At 50.6% G+C, this 18906-nt stretch overlaps 1 protein-coding gene across 3 annotated transcripts in view; it reads left to right on the top strand.

Annotated features, from left to right (window-relative positions):
* Positions 1 to 18589, top strand: part of LOC144951366 (stAR-related lipid transfer protein 3-like) — a 31731-nt gene extending 13142 nt beyond the window's left edge. For 2 of the 3 annotated variants that reach the window (XM_078881591.1, XM_078881592.1), the window contains exons 2-15: positions 1387 to 1705; positions 3068 to 3145; positions 4166 to 4243; positions 4856 to 4909; positions 7250 to 7367; positions 8752 to 8853; positions 9344 to 9396; positions 10579 to 10671; positions 12461 to 12523; positions 13675 to 13770; positions 14906 to 14985; positions 15344 to 15448; positions 16843 to 16936; positions 18358 to 18589. In XM_078881591.1, the coding sequence (XP_078737717.1) occupies positions 1541 to 1705; positions 3068 to 3145; positions 4166 to 4243; positions 4856 to 4909; positions 7250 to 7367; positions 8752 to 8853; positions 9344 to 9396; positions 10579 to 10671; positions 12461 to 12523; positions 13675 to 13770; positions 14906 to 14985; positions 15344 to 15448; positions 16843 to 16936; positions 18358 to 18462 (1284 nt within the window). In that variant the 5' untranslated portion in view covers positions 1387 to 1540 and the 3' untranslated portion in view covers positions 18463 to 18589. The remainder of the gene's footprint in view (positions 1 to 1386; positions 1706 to 3067; positions 3146 to 4165; positions 4244 to 4855; positions 4910 to 7249; positions 7368 to 8751; positions 8854 to 9343; positions 9397 to 10578; positions 10672 to 12460; positions 12524 to 13674; positions 13771 to 14905; positions 14986 to 15343; positions 15449 to 16842; positions 16937 to 18357) is intronic. The other variant, XM_078881593.1, reaches the window with a different exon arrangement.
* The last annotated feature ends 317 nt before the right edge of the window (positions 18590 to 18906 follow it).

The following is an 18906-nucleotide window of genomic DNA, read 5'->3' as shown; positions in this document are numbered from 1 at the left end:
TCAAGTCTTTGGGATAAAAAAATTGCTCTGGAATAATACATCTTCAATCATCGTTCACCCTACTGGCAGTACCCATCCGCCGTTTAGTACCAATGTAACGCGTAAGTATTCACTATGGTGCCACGCAAAATGAAGGTTTGTTATTTTCAAGGTCGTTTCTCGTTGGTTGTATTAATTTTCCTGTTAAACTGAAGACACTGCGAATTTAAAAGACAATCCCTCAGTATTTTCCGGTTAGTTGACGGAGTTGAGTATTGCATTCCAGTCAATACGTAGAGTCGTGGTAAAGAGCATCCTGTAAATATGAACAGAGTACAAGTATAACCCGTAAAAACAAAGTTTTTCACTATAAATCCTTTATATGCGTGGCGGCTAGAGTCCTCTGGCTTGAGATGGCTACCACCTCAAACCATTAAGCTATTGGTAATTAAATATAATTTATTTTTTCCTAAAAAGTGTAAAATTTGGGAAAAAAATTTCACGAACATTAATTGTCACGCACCAACGAGTCTGTGTGCAAAATGTCAGCTCGATTGGATCACGGGAAGTGGGTTAAAAAACGACCGAAAGATTTGCACGGTCGTAAGCAAGCAAGCAAGCGCGCAAGTGAACTTAATATAAAGGATTTAAAAATGAGCTGTTGACTATTACACCGAAAGTTAACAAATTGAGAGGAGGTTGTGATCCCAGAAAAGTGAAGTTTCAGTTTTCTATGTCTCGTATTGAGTGGCAGCATAAGACAAAGACCCCCCCCTCTCCCATCGCCTTAACAGACTGTTGGGGAAAGTGTTGTTAGCGAGCACCTATGACACCACGCCCTTTCGCATTTGCCTCCCCATTTCTGGATGTTTACACATCGCATCAGGTGCTCGTTTAACCCGGAGTCAACCTAGGGGAGAGCCGGGACCGGATCGGATATTCACCAATATTGGTCATGAGCTAGAATCGAACTTGGGCCGCTGCGTTCGTGGCGCAGTGCACTAACCACTGCACCACAGCTCCCCGTAATACACACACTTATATACAGAACTTACATTCTTGGACATGTGTAGTGAGTGGCACCCTTCTGTTTTACCCCTCCCACCCCATTTGAGGTGCTGACTCGTCACGATTTAAATGTTTGCGTGTGCTGCCTCGTTATGTGCGGTCTCGTTTATGTCTAGTTTCTCGTTTGTTTTGCCTACCTCATTCCGTCTTGTTTTTGTCTGTCTGCTTTCTACTGCCACGTTTGTACTGGCTCATTGCATGTTGTTGTTTTTTTTTCTTTCTGTCAAATTTGTACTGCCCTGTCCGTCTCCTGTCCGCGGCCTTTCTCATTTGTTCCGTCTCCGTTTGTACCGTCTAGTCTCGTCCTGACCCAGCATCTCTCGGCTCTGCTCGTTACAGGTTCCAGAATGTGACGGGAGCAAGGGGGCAAAGAAACGTGCGTGCGTGCGAGTCCGTGCGAGTCTGCGACTGGGCCCACCTCTCGCCGGTCGGGCACCAAGCGGCGTCCGTTGCACCCCAGCCGTCCAGAGTCCACCCCCACTGTGTCCACACCATGGACTGGACGGAGTCCAGCCTCAACTCTTCCTACCTCGTTGGCTCGGCCGATTCGACGCCGCGGCCCGAGAACAAGAAGATCTCGGACGTCCGGCGGACGTTCTGCCTCTTCGTGACCTTTGACTTCCTCTTCGTTGGCCTCCTGTGGCTCACGGAGCTCAACGTAAGGATTCTCGGTTCCCTGCTGACACGAGGCAGAACGAGACTGGATGGTGTAGGGGGACTGTGCAAAGGAGACGGTACAGACGGGACGGTGTGGAGGAGACGGTACGGACGGGACGGTGTAGAGGAAAATCAACATCGCTCGTTTAGAGTATTTGGCTGCTATAAATTTTCACGTGATGTTGAGCTGTAATTTGTGATAGCCAGGTTTGCTTCTGAAAAGGGCCATCTAACTCAGTGGGCCTTGGCTAGTAAAATAATAATCGTATTGTTGAGTTTAGACAGAATAAGTAATATTTAAAAAAACTTTTTTTTAAACACGCTTTTATGAATGTACTGTACTAGCAATGGAAGAACTCCAGGAAGTGGCCCCGAAGCTTGCCATAAAGTAAGGGACCGTGGCCAATTACAGCCAACGTCCGTTGACCGTGGACAATTAGACCCAAGCCGAAACATAAAATATGAAAAAGAATGTTTAAAAATATATATTTTTTATGATAGAATATAGTATTGTCATCAGTATGACATAAGTATACCAAGTTTGCAGTCGACACCACATTAGGAAGTGGGTTAAAATTGAATTACAAGATTTGAGGATACAACAACAACAGACAGAGTGAGTTGAAAGAAAGTGTGTCACAAGATGGGATAAGGCGTTACAGACAAGACGAACGATACGCAATGAGACGGTGCAGGGGTGGACCGTTTAATGGAGATGGCCAGAATAAAACCATCGCTGCACTCAGCGGTTCGTAATCGCGTCCGGTGGGGTGGTGGATCATTTGGGACGAGCGTGGGTGATGTTTGCTTTTTGAGTTTAATTTGTTGTCCTTCCCCCGCACCTCCGATGAGCATGGTTGGCTACGTACAGTGCGAAAGAAGTTCTATATACAGTAAAACCTTGGATTGCGAGTAGCTTGGTCTGCGAGTGTTTTGCAAGACGAGCAAACATTTTAAACAAATATTAATTGTCTTGGTTCTTTCGGTAAATAATAAAATAATTAAAATGAAACATGTTTTATTTTTATTATTTTATTATTTCCCTTCTACGTGACATATTTTATAATTTTTATTATTTTATTATTTACCTTCTACGTGACTTTACCGAAAGAACCAAGAAGATGAATCCCTGCAGTCACGAAAGCTTTAAATCGAAAAATATTAATTTGATAAACGAGCGAGGTCTTGCAATACGAGCAGTACGTGTGTACGCTTTGTCTGCCGAGCGTCACGTGATCACAACTGATGTACGAGTGCCTTGATATACGAGTGCTTTGGGTTACAAACACGTTTCCGGAACGAATTATGCTCGCAATGCAAGGTTTTACTGTACATTCTTTTTTTTCTCTCATCTCCCCCGCAGGTTGACGGGGAGCTCAAGGACAAGTTAATAAACGAAGTTGTGAACTACAGCTACCAGACTTCCCTCTTTGACATCTTTGTGAGTGTTCAGTATTCTTGTGTTTTTATTACTATAATTTCTAGATTTGAAGCTTTCGTGACTGCAAGGATTCATACTCTTAGTTCTTTGGGTAAAGTCACGTAGGTAAAAAATGAAATAAAAATAAATGAAAATGAATACAAATAAAAAAATATTTTTATTAATTTAAATTTAAAATGAAATTCAAATTAATAAAAATTAAATAATATTTTTATTAATTTTAATTTCATTTTTTTACCTACGTGACTTTACCGAAAGAACTAAGAGTATTTATTACTCTAGCGGGGCAGTGGTGGCTGTGCACTTGGCCTGTAATCCAGCATTGTGTGGAGGCAGCGAGGGTTGGTGGATTGCACAACTGTTGCGAACGCTTCCTTACATTGGGTATCGAAGATGCGTACTCTGGCTCGCCAGGATAAGGCGGCACAGCAAATGTGGACGCTCCACCTCTTCCGTCCGTACGGGGGAGTTTTTCCCACTCGCGGGTTTGTGCGTTTTCTTCGGGTACTCGTTAAGCGGGCGATAATGCCTGAATATATATAGGACTGCAAAGTCTTCTTGGTTCTTTCGGTAAAGTCACGTAGAAGGGAAATAATAAAATAATAAAATAATTCTCACGACGTTTTGGCCACAACGCAAGCAGCCGTCCTCAGGTGAAGAACAGGTCTGTCGGAAAGACGGCGTCTGAATGAAACACCACCAGGTTTGGAGCGTATATTTAAGCTGGGTTGGAGGGGGAAGAGCGCCTTGACAAAATAATTTGCATATCAAGAGGAATTTAGCAGGACTGCAAAGCTTGGGGAATTGGCTGTGGTTCTTCAGGCCTCTTGAGTCGTTATCTCCACGAGAGTGAGACAATGCTGTGCACATTACAAGTTAAAATTATGATATTTTGAAATGTCTGTCCTGGGGGATGTAAGAATCAATTTATTTGTTGTGTCGTGCGTTTCCATCGCGCTGCCTTGCCGTTGTGCCTCGCGTTGCCATCACCACATTGCCTTTGTGCCATGCCGTGAGCAGTGCCTGGGGGCTGTTCGATGCACAATGCTGCTTCTGGCCTACGCGCTCTTCCGCCTCAAGCACTGGTGGATGGTGGCGGTGAGTTGCTCCGTCCTTTTGATCCGCGTCACTCCGGATCCAGTTGCGCTGTCGGCTCCAGTCCCACCGCACTACAGCGGTGCGTTACAAGCTGAGATGCGGTCTCTCGTGTGGCCCACGCATCCATCCCATCAACTCCACTGCGCCTCCGATGGCCCACGGTTACAAGCGGGCAGAGGTCGCAACCGGGTACCCGATACCCGGCCGGGTACGGGTACCCGTTTGTGACCCTGGTGCGGCCGGGTACGGGTAGGCCATGAGTCACTGGTGAGTCACCGTTTGTCACTCATTTCCCAACGTCTTGTCTCTTCTCACAATTCAAGTTCCTAGAATCAACCCACCCTCGCCTGCAACATGGCTTCATCGCAGAGGTCGCAATCAGGTACCCGATACCTGTACCCTACTCGTACCCGGCCGGGTACGGGTAGGGTACGGGTACGGCCGGGTACGGGTACCCGTTTGCGACCGTGGTGCGGCCGGGTACGGGTAAGGAATCAAAACCCGTTTGCGACCTCTGCAAGCGGGCAAACGCTGGCAAAGCGCAGCTCGGGTCTCGTTGTAATCGCTCGTAAATCGACGCCCGCGCTCGTGTTTTGTTTTCTTTCATTTCAGTTAACGACATTCGTGTCGTCGGCGTTTCTGATCGTCAAGGTCATCATCTCACAGGTGAGCTCCACTGCACCTACACGGGCAAGGTAGGGGGGGGAATCGCTGAGACTGGATTTTGGCAAGCTATGCATTCGGCAAAGGTGTGACACCCATTTTTCATCTGCCTCTCCACGCTGTCCTCATCGTCGCTGACTTCGTTGGATTTCTTCATCATAATGTACATGCTCCATTGGAACCTCCTTTGCCAGTAGCAAAATATGATAATTGTTTTTTACCGTTTTATCTGGCAACAAAACTGACACCTTTTTTTTACAAGGAGTCGTGTTTGCATCGACCACAATACCTGCGGTCGGAATACAAACAAAAAAAAACACGACTCTGATAATGTATGCACTGTCCTTGAAATTGAAAAAAGGTGTCAGTTTTGTTGCCAGATAAAAGGGTAAAAAAACAATTGTCATATTTTGCTACTGGCAAAGGAGGTTCCAATGGTGTAAATGCTTACCCCGAGTTCTCATACTCTGATGGTGCATTGTCTTTGAATTGTGCGCCTTTTGGCATCATCTGGTCCAACACCATGTGAGACTGGGCTCTAAGAAAAGTTGTCTTGGGTGTGGACCAATCAATTTCAAGGACAGTGCATACATCATCGGAGTCGTGTTTTTTTTGTTTGCATTCCGACCGCAGGTATTGTGGTCAATGCAAACAGGACTCCTTGTAAAAAAAGGTGTCGGTTTTGTTGCCAGATAAAAGCGTAAAAAAACAATTATCAATGTACATGCTGTATGTAATTCCCCAGTTCACTCTTGCAAACGACGCTATTCGCTAGCCCAGGGGTCTGCAACCTGCGGCTCTTTTCAGGACTGCTTCGTGGCCGTGTTTATTGAGGACCACCGTATTGCGGCCGAATTCGGGGGGGAAAAAAAGTCTCCCGTTGTTATTTTGGTTGCCGACCCGTGCCCTATCCTCCTTGAAGTCTCGCCCGGTTAAACAGAATCTACTTTGACGTTATACGGCTGTGGGACGTGGCTGTCTCCGTGTTGCTGGGCACGGTGTATAGCCGACGATTCTCTCCATGCGCCCCCAGAGCTTTCCGGACCTTTCTTGGCCGAACTCTTCTCATACCTCTTCTTGGTTCTTTCGGTAAAGTCACGTAGAAGGGAAGTAATAAAATAATAAAAATAAAACATAATAAAATTTTTCTCACGACGTTTCGGCCACAACGCAAGCAGCCGTCCTCAGGTGAAAACCAGGTCCGTCGAGGCGACAGAGTCTGAATGTGGCCGAAACGTCGTGAGAATAATTTTATTATGTTTTTTTATTTTTTTTATTTTATTACTTCCCTTCTACGTGACTTTACCGAAAGAACCAAGAAGATGAATCCCTGCAGTCACGAAAGCTTTAAATCAAAATTCTTCTCATACCTGTCAACCCATATGGTTTTAGCCGTGTTCTTGTACATGGGAAATAAAATTTTCACATCCCATACAGCGTACAGCCGTTTCGATACGGGCAAAACAATGTTGTTGTCTATTTGTGTTTCTCGCTTGGTAGGATGAACGTTGAGATTTATAAGGGCACGGGGTGACCATTATTAAGGTCTGAATTGCTCTGTAATAAGGTCGGGCACTGATGAGGCGTTGAGAGTTTTGCGTTCTTCATAGCACACGTGTTGAGCCATTACCCAAAACGTCGCATCTGATATTTTTTTCCCTTTTTAAGGCCCACATCATTATTGACGAATGTCATTTGATTCTAGATTTGAAGTTTTCGTGACTGCAAGGATTCATACTCTTAGGTTTTTTCGGTGAAGTCACGTAGGTACAAAAATAAAATTAAAATTAATAAAAGTAAAATAAAAAATCACGACGTTTCGGAGGCAACACAAGCTTCCGTCTTCAGGTGGAACCGTCACAGCACGATTGCTGTATCAAGTAAAGTGAAATCCCTAGAGACCCGACCTTGTATATATACTGGTTGAGGGGGGAAGAGCCAAGGTAGGCCCCTGGATCGGAGTTTTTTTATTATGGTAAGGTTGGTGCGGCTGAGGCTGCTGCTAGGAATGAGCCTTTGTTGTGTAGACTGGTTAAGCTGGGAGGTGCCAGAGTTGTTAAGGTGCGGCTGCTGCTAATGGGACTGAGCTTTTTGTTATGTAGATGGTAGAAGCAGAAAAGGAGCTCAGGAAGAAACAGCCCCTTGCTATGTTGCTGGGTGGGTAAAACTTAAAGCAGGAAACCAGTGTGTATGTAATTCCTCGCGCGGATCGAAACGTCGGGACGCGCGTCAACAGCCCGAAAAAACCGCAGCCGGAGAGAGCCGCGTGGCGCAAACGCGAAAAACATACGCGGCGGCGGCGACGATTGTAACACGAGTTGCGACGCCGGAACGAATGTGCAGCTGCTGAAGCAGGGCGCCCTGGGCTACGTGATCCCCATCGTGTCGTTCATCCTCGTGTGGGTCGAGACCTGGTTCGTGGACTTCAAGGTTCTGCCGCAGGAGATCAAGGAGGAGAACAGTGAGTCCCGCCGGTGATCCCCACCGGGACTGGTTCGTTTGTTCATCGCGCGCGGACTGTGGCTGACCGTGCGATGTCTATCTTGCTGCGGCAGCGTTCGCATAAACTGCTCTTTAACACGTTGACTTTAGCGATCAATATCCGTAATACAGGTTTTTTTTTGTTAGATCGTGTAAATATATAAACAGGAGGATTTCTCCACATGTATATAAACAGGAGGATTTCTCCACACATCTGGCTTTCGCCTGATGAAGCTAGTAGTAATTACTGTCGAAACGTCGTACTCAGATTATCAATGTTGTGGCTTGGTTCTTCAACACACCGGTGTGCTGTACTAGTGATGAATTGGCCACGTTCTGTTTACCTGACAACCCTTTACTAGTTAGGCTGTGTCGGGTGGTGGCGGGTTTAACGACACATTTATATATTTTACGCGATCTAACCCAAAATAACCTCGATTATGGATAGACTGCTCTTGCTGCCAGACACCGGCGTCTCGAGTGATTTCTTTTGCTCCACGTCTCTCAGGGGGCGACCGCGGGGGGGGGGGGGGGTGGTGGGTGGGGTTGGTGGCGCCATTGTTTAGAGGGTCCGCCGGTCGACCGCCAACTGGAGTTGCGCAGTTTGGCGCCGGAGTTTGCGCTTCAAGACGGGACGGCAACATGTCCACAAAGTGACAGCCGCCGCCGCCTCCTCCCTCCGAGAACCTAATCCCCCGGACGCTTGCGCCCGTGAGATATTGTTACGCCGCATAGCGCACGAAGTTTGAACGTTTAATTGTTTATGTTACGGCGACTTTTCGCGCGAAGCGAATTCAAAAGCGCCGTAGAATCTGCGACGGGTGCCGTTCTTTTCGTGGGGCGGGGGGGGGTAATGAGCGGCAAGAAAGCGGTGCTACAAATAAATTGCCCAAGCTCCGTGATCCTATGTTTTTGGGATGTTTAGCCAACTCCATTAACGAGTGTTTGTACGTGTGGGAGGAAAACCGAAGAAAACCTCGCAGTGTGTAATGGGGCATGGGGGGGTAGACACTCGATCCCCGTACAGATTCAAGTTAATCCACTTTGCTGTACCACAGTACCCTGGCAAGCCAGGAGATGGCGACCTGTGTATTGCATGTGTACTGTGTGTATGCACCATGTGTAACTACGTGTGTGTGAACCATGTGTATTGCATTAGTGCTGTGCGTGCAGACCTTGTGTTTTTGCATGTGTACCGTGTGCGTGCATGTGTACCGTGTGTGTGTGCTGTGCGTGCAGGACCTTGCGTATTGCATGTGTACCGTGTGCGTGCATCATGTGTGTGCTGTGCGTGCGCGGGACCTTGTGTATTTAATGTGTACCGTGTGCGTGTACCGTGTGTGTGCTGTGCGTGCTGTTTGCAGGACAACTACAATCCCAACAGAGTGGTTCGGGCCAAGCACCCCTGATCTACCCCCGCCCTCTCTCAGATCCTCACTTCTACTCTCCTCCTTCCTCCTTGGCTGGTGAGCTGCCCCCCCCCCCAAAATACTCCAAAGGCAACCCCCCCCCACCTCCCCCCCCCCCGGCTACGTAGCCGGTTGTGCCGGCTCCCACAATGCACCAGGTTTATTGTGGCTGTCTGCGATGTTTTCTATAGTGAGAACTCGTTCATTTAGAATTTATTTTTGTGTTTATTTTGTTGTCCATGCCCTGCCCCCTCCCCCGCACTTCCGATTTAGCACGGTTGGCTAACGTATGGTGTGAAAGAAGTTCAATATACACGCTTACATTTTTTTTTTTAGTTTTCTCCGATTTTCTGTTCGCGTCATTGCTTTAGTTTGTTTTACATTCTCGCCTTTGTCATTTTGACGAGCCCGGGATCACTCTTGCGAATGAGACAGTGTGTATCCCGGCCTCGATTGAGTTCTCCAGCCGGTCAAACGCTGTCAAATTGAAACTCGCAGCTTGCCAAACGTGTTCCGTGTGCGACTTCTGTTTTTCGTCGTGACGCAGGTTCGGACGACGATTCTGATGAAGACGAAACGAAAAAGAACCTCACCTGGCGGGTGAGATCCCCCGTCCGCGCCTCCCGTTTGCACGCTCTTACTAGCCTAGATGTTTACCCACTGTGTTCATTTACATGCGATGTCTGTGATAAAATCACCTCGAACGTAATTTATGATGATTCCGAGTTCGTAGCGCACGCAGTTTTCATTTGCTGTCAAGATACGGAGAATGAGTCGGAGCCGTGGTAAGCCACGGATAATGTTTGTATGCACGTTGAACTTCTTTCGCACTGTACGTAGCCAACCGCGCTAATCGGAGATGCGAGGGAAGGACAACAAACTTTAACACCAAGAGCAGTTATAAAGGAATTCGCTTTCAATCTATATAATTTAAAAGTGCATAGTTTAGTTCCCAGTAGCTTCCTAATATTGGTAGAAATAGCATTCTAGACGGCCGCAGAACCATCGTCTTTGTTCGATGGCCAGCCAAAAGCCGCTGCTGCTGCTGCTACGAAGATGACGGGAATACGCGTGATGATGGATTATGCTTGAGAAAAGGCAGTCGCAACCAGCACCAACATTTGCCCAATCTCTTTGGTCCTTGATTGGGATATTTGGCCAATGCCATTAATTAATTAGGAGGAGGAAACCGGAGTAGCCGGACGAAACCGACGCGTACCCGAGCCGGGAAACGGAGTGGTCTCCACAAGTCTGGCAACCAAAGGGGAAGCTATCGGATGAGGTGGTGGCAGATCTATGGCTCTCCCCGAGTCTCTTAGTCTGCAAGTGTCTCTGTGGGTTTCTAAGAGCAGATGGTGAGATACTGTTAGGGCAGATCTATGGCTCTCTCCGAGTCTCTTAGTCTGCGGGTGTCTTTGTTTCTAAGCTCAAATGGTGGGATGCTGTCAGGGCAGATGTGTTTGTATGCATGTTGAACTTCTTTCGCGCCGTACGTAGCCAACCGTGCTAATTTGAGGTGCGGGGGAAAGACACCAACAGATCTTGGAGGTCGCTGGGTGTCTCTGCTGTGCAGCAGCTGCGGGAACCGGTCGCGGGTCACGAGCGTTGACGACGATAAGTGGGGGTGGGGGGGGGGGGAGTGAAAACGTCTCTGTCCACGATGATGTTTCGATCTTGATCGCTGGGGGGGGGTGTTGTTTGAATCGTTGACGAGGCTGTCGCCGTTTGGACGATGTCGACCTTGGTACTAACCAATCTCCCGTGCGGTGGCGGCGGCTGCAGGAGAAGGAGTATGTGCGGCAGGGCAAGATATCGATGGAGGTGATGAAGCAGACCCTGTCCCGGCAGGACCTCTGGTCGTTCGACAAGAAGAGCGTACGTTCTCCCGCGACGGATTCACACGGAAACACTTGGGACGTCCGATCTCTCGGCCGTGTTTCCCCCTCCTTTGGCTCCCACTCTGTAGTTGGTCTTGTCTTCTGGCCTCATTCCCTTCTAGTGACATGTCCTGCCCAAGCAAACTTTTTTTTACTTCAGTTTGCCATCTGGCCCACGTGTTCCTCTTTCTCGCTTCACGCTTCTTTGCGCACTTTTTAGCATTTGTTACATTTTTTCGTTGTCAACGTTCATGTCTATGAGCCGCCTGTCTTTTTTTTATATCCAGTATACGTATTAATATAAATATAAAAGGGAAATGTGTGAATATGTGTGTCTGTTCGAAATGTTTAGCGTACTTCCCAGCATGCAACACACTTGAAATTTGGCATGTGGGCAGCTTCCAGACTGTACACAATGCAAAAAGTATAAAAATAGACTTTTATATTTGGGGGGGGGGGGGCTCAATAATGGATATATTTTGCACGGCAAGTGAGCGGTGACGTCACATCTGTGATGTCACCCGCATGCGGCAGCGTCACGCAGTGTGCCTGCTCACGCATCACCCTCCCACCCTCCGCGTAGGCCGTGTATTAATCAAGACAAGAATCCAAGTTTCAGGCAAAGCCGGGTAGTTAAAGATAGTCAATAATATATTTCACAATCCATGGGGCAGAGGTCTCAAACGGGTTTTGATTCCTTACCCGTACCCGGCCGCACCAGGGTCGCAAACGGGTACCCGTACCCTACCCGATACCCGGCCGGGTACGGATAGCCGAGTATCGGGTAGAGTACGGGTATTGGGTACCCGATTGCGACCTCTGGGATGAAGCCATGTTGCAGGCGCGGGTGGGTTGATTCTAGGAACTTGAATTGTGAGAAGAGACAAGACGTTGGGAAATGAGTGACAAACGGTGACTCACCAGTGACTCACGGCCTACCCGTACCCGGCCGCACCAGGGTCGCAAACGGCTACCCGGCTACCCGTACCCGGCTGGGTACGGGTAGCCGGGTATCGAGTAGGGTACGGGTATCGGGTACCCGGTTGCGACCTCTGTCATGTGGTGCTGCCTGTGGTGTGATCGTCAGCACACCGGGCTGGCAAGCCAGAGGTCACCGGTTCGACTCGCTCTCCCGGCACGGCAGTTGAAACAGTGGGAGACGTTTCTTAATGTGTCACAGACGATCCATGGACATGTGTGAAAAAGAGCTTTGGATTCCTCCAGTATAAATAAATAATCTGATTCTTAAAAATGCCCTGCCTCCACCCTCACCGGCTCTATCTCGCCCAGGAGTGTAGATGAGTACAGTGCGGAGTCGATCGCGTGCGGTGGGGTAAATTGTGGGTTGCTCTCACCTCTAGCAAGACTTGTGGCCTGTCTGGAAGAGTGGGGCCAGAGATAACCTTTAGAGCAGTGGTTCTTCATCTGGGGCGCACACACCCGCTGGGGGTGGGAGATGCCCTTTCTGGGCTTGCGGGACATGGCCAGGTTTTTTTTTTAATGGTAAATCATCGAAGCGCGGGCACGCAAGTTACAACTTTGTTTCGTCAAACCCGATGTATTTAGTAATGTAATTTCGTGTTACAATTGAGAACCAAGGCTGCGGTAAATGTTAAGAACCACTGCTCTGCTCTGGAGGAGCTGCTTTACGGTGAAGGGCCCTTCCACCCCGATGGGCCTGGCGCTGGCCACTCGGCCGACACGTGTAACTCGCTCTCGCAGGACTTGCTCCCGAAGTCTGTCAAAGGCTATTCGTGGGATCTTTGTCGTTTTGTTTGCCGATGCAGGAGTATGGAGACGTGATTTATATCACGGACGTCACTGGCTACGGGCGAACCTACATCCTCAAGGTCGATTGCACCCACTGCACCGCACGGTCACGGACCGTCACTCCCATCCAACACTTTTGCGTCGGTAATTGAGAGAGCCCATCGCAACGCGAGGAAACACGTGCGGTCTGGTAACAAGTATAACCCGTAAAAACAAAGTTTTTCACTATAAATCCTTTATATGCGTGGCGGCTAGAGTCCCCTCGTCCTCTGGCTTGAGATGGCTGCCACCTATGGGTCAGATGATTGCATTGCACCATTAAGCAATTGGTAATTAAATATAATATTTTTGTCTTAAAAAGTGTAAAATTTTGAAAAAAAAAATCACGAACATTAATTGTCACGCACAACGAGTCTGTGTGGAAAATGTCAGCTCGATTGGATCACGGGAAGTGGGTTAAAAAACGACCGAAAGATTTGCACGGTCGTAAGCGCGCAAGCAAGCGAACTTAATATAAAGGATTTAAAAATTAGAAATATCGTCGCGCAAAAAGGGTGCACTGCTTGCAGAGCAGGAAGGCAGGACGACAGGACTGCCGTACGAGTGCCTTGCGTGCACGCCATGTGTGACCACCACCATTGCATGTACAGTGCTCTCAGCCTTGTCTAGACCACCAACTCGGCAGAGAGCTGAAATTGTGGCGTGTGTCCCCTTTAGTCGATCGGCAAGTCGCATGTGGAGCAAAAAAAAAATCTGCCGCCACCAGGGCTGTTCAGATCTTGGAGGCTAAGCAGGGCTGACCCTGGTTCGAACTAGAATTAATGGGAGACGGTCTAGTAATACCAGGCAGCGTAGGCGTGGGCTGGGGACGTAGCAATGAAGATCGCAGCAACATCAGTGGAATTTCGAATCCATCTCTACGTGCGTTTACTCCGTGTGCTCCAATGTCCATCCCACGTGCAAAGTTTTCACAAATTGATTTGGGGTAAACATTCCAGTGCGCAGAACCCTCCTGAAATAAATTGGCCCGGAGACTCGGCGAGACTTTCGCGGTTTAAAAAAAAAAGGCGTCGTTACGACCATCATTACCATCACGTGAGCATGTATTTCAGCGCCGGTTTATCACCAAGCTGCGGTTGCCAGTCGACGCGGGGCGAGGTGACGATGCCCCCTCGTGTGAGGGTTGGTGGATTGTGCGCGTGACGGGGTTACTTGGGACGGGTGCTCGCAGGCCGTGCTGGATGCCACCCCCGAGGCGGTGTTTGACGAAGTGGTCGTGCACATCGAGGTGATGCCGCAGTGGAACAAGGCCATCACGGAGAGCCAGGTACACATGCGTGCGTGTGCGTGTGTAATGGGTTCCCGAGACCCTTGGAGAGGTAACTTCTTTATTACAATCCAACATTCCAACAGTCCAGCCTAGACACACTACTCTGGCTACGCTCTGGAACTCGCCCTCACAAGGACGTAGAGCCGGGAGTCCCAGAGTCCCACCACTGGCCCTCACAGCGTCCCAGGGTCCTGAGATGGCTGGTCTTGGGTCTTGGGTCTTGAGCTACAACTGGCCCTGATCGACCAGGGAGCTGCCCTTTTATGCCTCGTCCCCAACGAGGGGTGGGGCCGTGTGCGCCCCCAGATATCCCACAGAGCACACACAGCCCCCCTCGTTGGTGGCACCAAGGGGCTTAACTGGCTGGGTTGTCTGGGAACCCAGCTCCTGGCGCCAAGGGGCTTAAGCGTCTGGGTTGCCTAGGGTCCCAGAGCCCCCAGCAGCCCCTCCCCTCTTATGTCACTACACGTGCGTGCGTGCGCACATGGGGTGGTGGATAGGGGGGGGGGCTGCGGAGGCTAGCAGTTCGTTTCGTCCGCACGGTCGTCCCGAGTCCACGGACTCGGGCATCTTTTCCGTTATTCGGCCGGTCGGTATTTTGGTCGTCCGCTCGATGATCTCAGTCGTCGTTCTGCGTGTTTGCTCGGTCATTTGCTCATCCGGTAGTCGTGAAGTCCCGCCGTACCAGTCGTTCACGTGTTCATTCGGTCAGCCATTCCCTCGTTGCAGTCAATTATTCGGCCAGACAGGAAATCGAGCCGTTCACTGAAGCCATTCGTACATTCTTGTCGGTCAGCCAGTCGGCGGGTAACGCAGTCCTCTGCGTGTGTGGAGGTAGCGGGCAGCGGTAGTGCAGTGGTGGGGAGCATTCGCGTTTGTGCATTTCTTTACAAATCCGGGGACGCGAGTTCCATTCTCGCTCGCGGCCAACATGGGGCGACGACTATCTGAACCAGTCCTGGGGACCCTCCCCCGTAGGTCCGGGTCCCCCTTGAACGGACGGGTACCCGGGCCCGCCGTGTAACAAACATCAGCCCTGGGGAGACAAAGGCGGCCGGGTGGAGTGCCACTTGCACCCAGCAGTCTGTTAAGGTTTTCCGTGGGGGGGGTCTCTTTGTCTTTGTGTGTGCAGGTGCTGCAGCGGGTTGAGGATCACACCTTCGTCACTTACGAGGTGGCTGCCAGCGCCGCGCGGGGCCTCATCTCTCCCAGGTCGGCCTCCTCATCCTCCTCCTCCTCGTACTCCTCTTCCTCCTTGTCGTCGTCCTATTCTTCCTCCTCTCCCCACTTGCCCTTAAAGACCAACTCTGATAACTTCTAGATTTGAAGCTTAATGCCCTCTACGGGGAGTAATTCCACCTATCTGTTAGAGTTTTTAACAGACAACGAGACAAGAAGTCACAGCTTCTCGAGACGCTGGCCTTCCTAAATAAATGTTTTTACCTACGTGACTTTACCGAAAAAACCTAAGAATTTGAACTCTGATAACTTAAAAGTGTCGGCTCTTGTAGCCGATACAGTGTTGCGTATGAATGTGTTTGTGCTGAACCGTGCCTCACCACGACTGCAGGGATTTTGTGACTGTGCGGAGAGTGGAGAGGCGGCCGGATCGCTTCATATCCTCGGGGATGTCGACGACTCACGACGCCCGGCCGGTCCACGACGGCATCGTACGGTACGCTACGCGCCGCGGTCGACGGCATCGGTGACGATCGCTGCACTCGCCGTGATTGTGGCTGCAATCTTTCGGGCCGGAGGCCGAGGTCGACCTAGGCGGAGGCCCGGGATCGTTTGAGATGATCGTCGCCAATTAGCGTCGGCCGTGAGCGGGTATCGCAACTCGGGTTGCCGGGGTTGGTTGCGCGGCACGATAACCACTGCGCCACAAACCCGCACGCGGTTCGCGCGCACAGTCTTCGGCCGAAGTTTAACCGCTGTCGTTGTATCTGAGATAGGGTAGGCAAGCGAGATTGAGCACATTGCTTGCCTACCTCGGTGCACTTGGTGATGGCGTCCAACCATAGGGCGGTTGATGATGCGGAACTCGCATATTCGCTCCTGTCGCGCTCACCTGCTCGTTAATTCACCGTCGGTCAGTCGCATGCGTTTCACTGCTGCCGTCTGATCACTGTTCCCGTGGACTTCGCTCGTTAATTCCTCCCCCCATGTTGAGCACTCGCTCGGTCTACCCGACATTTGAATGTTTCGTCTCATCCATACCGTGTTCACGCACCACACTGCAGATTACAATAACCCATGCGCTCGCTCACCCACTTGCTCACCCACTTGCTCACCCACTTGCTCACCCACTTGCTCACCCACTTGCTCACCCACTTGCTCACCCACTTGCTCACCCACTTGCTCACCCACTCGCTCGCCCACTCACTCGCCATACCGCAGGTCACAACAACCCACTCACAACAACAACACCCGCATTTCGCGATCTAAGTGGCGGTGACGTCACCACGGCGCCTGTGCCAGGCCAGGTGCACTTTGAGGCCAGGTGAAGTGTCGAAGGCTCGCTGACAGGAGGTCACGGGACAGACCCAACAGGTGCCCATGGGTTGACCAACCGAGATGACTGGCAGATGCACCACCTGTGCCCCCTACTGTGCCAACTTGCTGCATTTTAGCTACCCGTTGCTCCGCTCGTTGTTGTGAGCGTCGCTCCTCTGCCCTCCCATTTGTTAGAGGGCAACTGCCTCGTACTGACCAGGTAGCGTCCTTCACGAGCCTCCTCCGATGTATACACACTGCACCAGTTACTCATTTAAGGCTGCGTCGACCTAGTGCGCTTCATATATTCTTCACTACGTACATTTACGTGCGTGTGTGTATGTGCGCAGTTATCTGAACCGGTCGTGGGCCTCCCCTAGATCGACAAAAAAAAAAAATGAGTACCTGGTGTGGCGTGTAAACATCGCCACTGGGCAGACGAAGGCAGCCAGGCGTGCTGTTGGTCACCCACCGCTTCGTGCGCCGTGCCGGCCTTCATAGGTGCTCGCTTAACAGCACTTGCCCCAACAGTCTAAGGCTACACGGGGGGATCTGTGTCTTTGTCTCCCGCAGTGGAGAGAACGGGGTCGGCGGTTTTGTCGTCGATCGCAATCGACACAACCACGAGCAGAGCGTCCTGCACTGGATCCTCAACACCGACCTCAAGGTAAGCCACCTCCTCCACCTCGCCCTCTACGGGGCGGCAGCAGCAGCAGCACACGAATCGGCCGCTCCACGAGCTTCCAGTCTGCAGCGCCGGACGGCCCAAGAGCAGTTCTCTCGCGCTCGCGAGTTGTCCTCCTTCCCGCTGGGCCGTCTGGCGGCGTGGTCCTGCAACGGCCGCGCTCTTGGGTTTTGCAGTTATAAACGAAGAAGAGTTTAAATTTCGATTTAAAGCTTTCGTGACTGCAGGGATTCGTCTTCTTGGTTCTTTCGGTAAAGTCACGTAGAAGGGAAATAATAAAATAATAAAAATAAAACATCATAAAATTTCGATTTAAAGCTTTCGTGACTGCAGGGATTCATCTTCTTGGTTCTTTCGGTAAAGTCACGTAGAATGGAAATAATAAAATAATAATAATAAAACATAATTAAATAATTCTCACGACGTTTCGGCCACAACGCAAGCAGCCGTCCTCAGGTGAAGAACAGGACCTGTTCTTCACCTGAGGACTTTACCGAAAGAACCAAGAAGATGAACAAGAGTTCGCGAGCTAAACGATGATTTTACCAGGTAAGGCCCACTGAGCTACATAGCTCTTTTTTTTTTCCAGAAGCTACCTGGCTACCAGCCAAAAGTGGCTTATGATCACGTGGACATTTATCGCAGCCAAATACTCTAGAACGCACGTTGATTCCAAATGTGGAGGTAAAAAGCGGAAGGACCCAGAGAAAAATCCACGCAACCACAGGAAGAACACGCAGATATACAGCAGCAGGCGTCAGGGTCAGGATCAAACCCACGACCTCTTGTACACCAAGCAAGGTAGTTAACATCTCCTAGCCACCGTGATGATGATGATGAGAGAGAGACACGCAAACTCAAAATATACAGCAGTCGTCAGGGTCAGGATTGAACCCACGACCTCCTGTACACCAAACAAGGTAGTTGACATCTCCTAGCCACCGTGATGATGATGATGAGAGAGAGACACGCAAACTCCAAACATGCAGCAGGCGTCAGGGTCAGGATCGAACCCACGACCTCCTGTAGACCAGGCGAGGTAGTTAAAATCTCCTATCCATCGTGATGATGATGAGAGAGAGACACGCAAACTCCAAATATACAGCAGTCGTCAGGGTCAGGATTGAACCCACGACCTCCTGTACACCAAACAAGGTAGTTGACATCTCCTAGCCACCGTGATGATGATGATGAGAGAGAGACACGCAAACTCAAAATATACAGCAGGCGTCAGGGTCAGGATCGAACCCACGACCTCCTGTAGACCAGGCGAGGTAGTTGACATCTAGCCACCGCGACACCTCTGCGCAATCGAACCCCCGCCGTCGGTCGGGCGCGCGAGCTGCTGCGACGGCCCGTGACGTTGCGGCGTGCGCGGTGTGTGTGTGCTGCGCTCTCCGCAGGGCAAGCTGCCGGGCTACCTGGTGCAGCAGAGTCTGGCGGGCGTCATGCTCGACTTCGCCGAAAACCTGCGCAAGAGGCTGCGCGGCATGCGGCTGGCGGTCTGAGGCCCGCCGCCGGGATTCAAGGGACACGGCGGCGTGGGGGGGGGGGCGTGTGGTTTATTCGGCGTTCGGGACGGAGGGGAACCCGGGAACGTGAGGACGACGACGACTTGCGTCGGGGTTGGGGGGGGGGCAGCAAGGGGGGACGGGTTGGCAAGGGGCGGCGTTGGCGGAAGACCGAGAGATGGGAACGGGTGGGGGGGAGGGGGTGTATTGGGACCGGGTGATGCAGAGACGAGGTGGGTGGCTGGGAGACACGAGGAGGATTATGGGGAGACAGACACCGGGGGACGAGGATCTTGGAACTCTGGGGATGAGGATGAAAGGGACGTGAGCTCGGAGCAAGGGATGGACGAGACGGAGTGTGAGCGAGTGAGTGAGGAGAGGGAGTGAGTGAGTGAGGAGAGGGAGTGAGTGACTGAGGAGAGTGAGTGAGTGAGGACATGG

Source organism: Lampetra fluviatilis, chromosome 62 (assembly GCF_964198595.1).
Source record: "Lampetra fluviatilis chromosome 62, kcLamFluv1.1, whole genome shotgun sequence".
Lineage (NCBI taxonomy): Eukaryota > Metazoa > Chordata > Hyperoartia > Petromyzontiformes > Petromyzontidae > Lampetra > Lampetra fluviatilis.
This window is presented reverse-complemented; position numbering and strand designations above follow the sequence as displayed.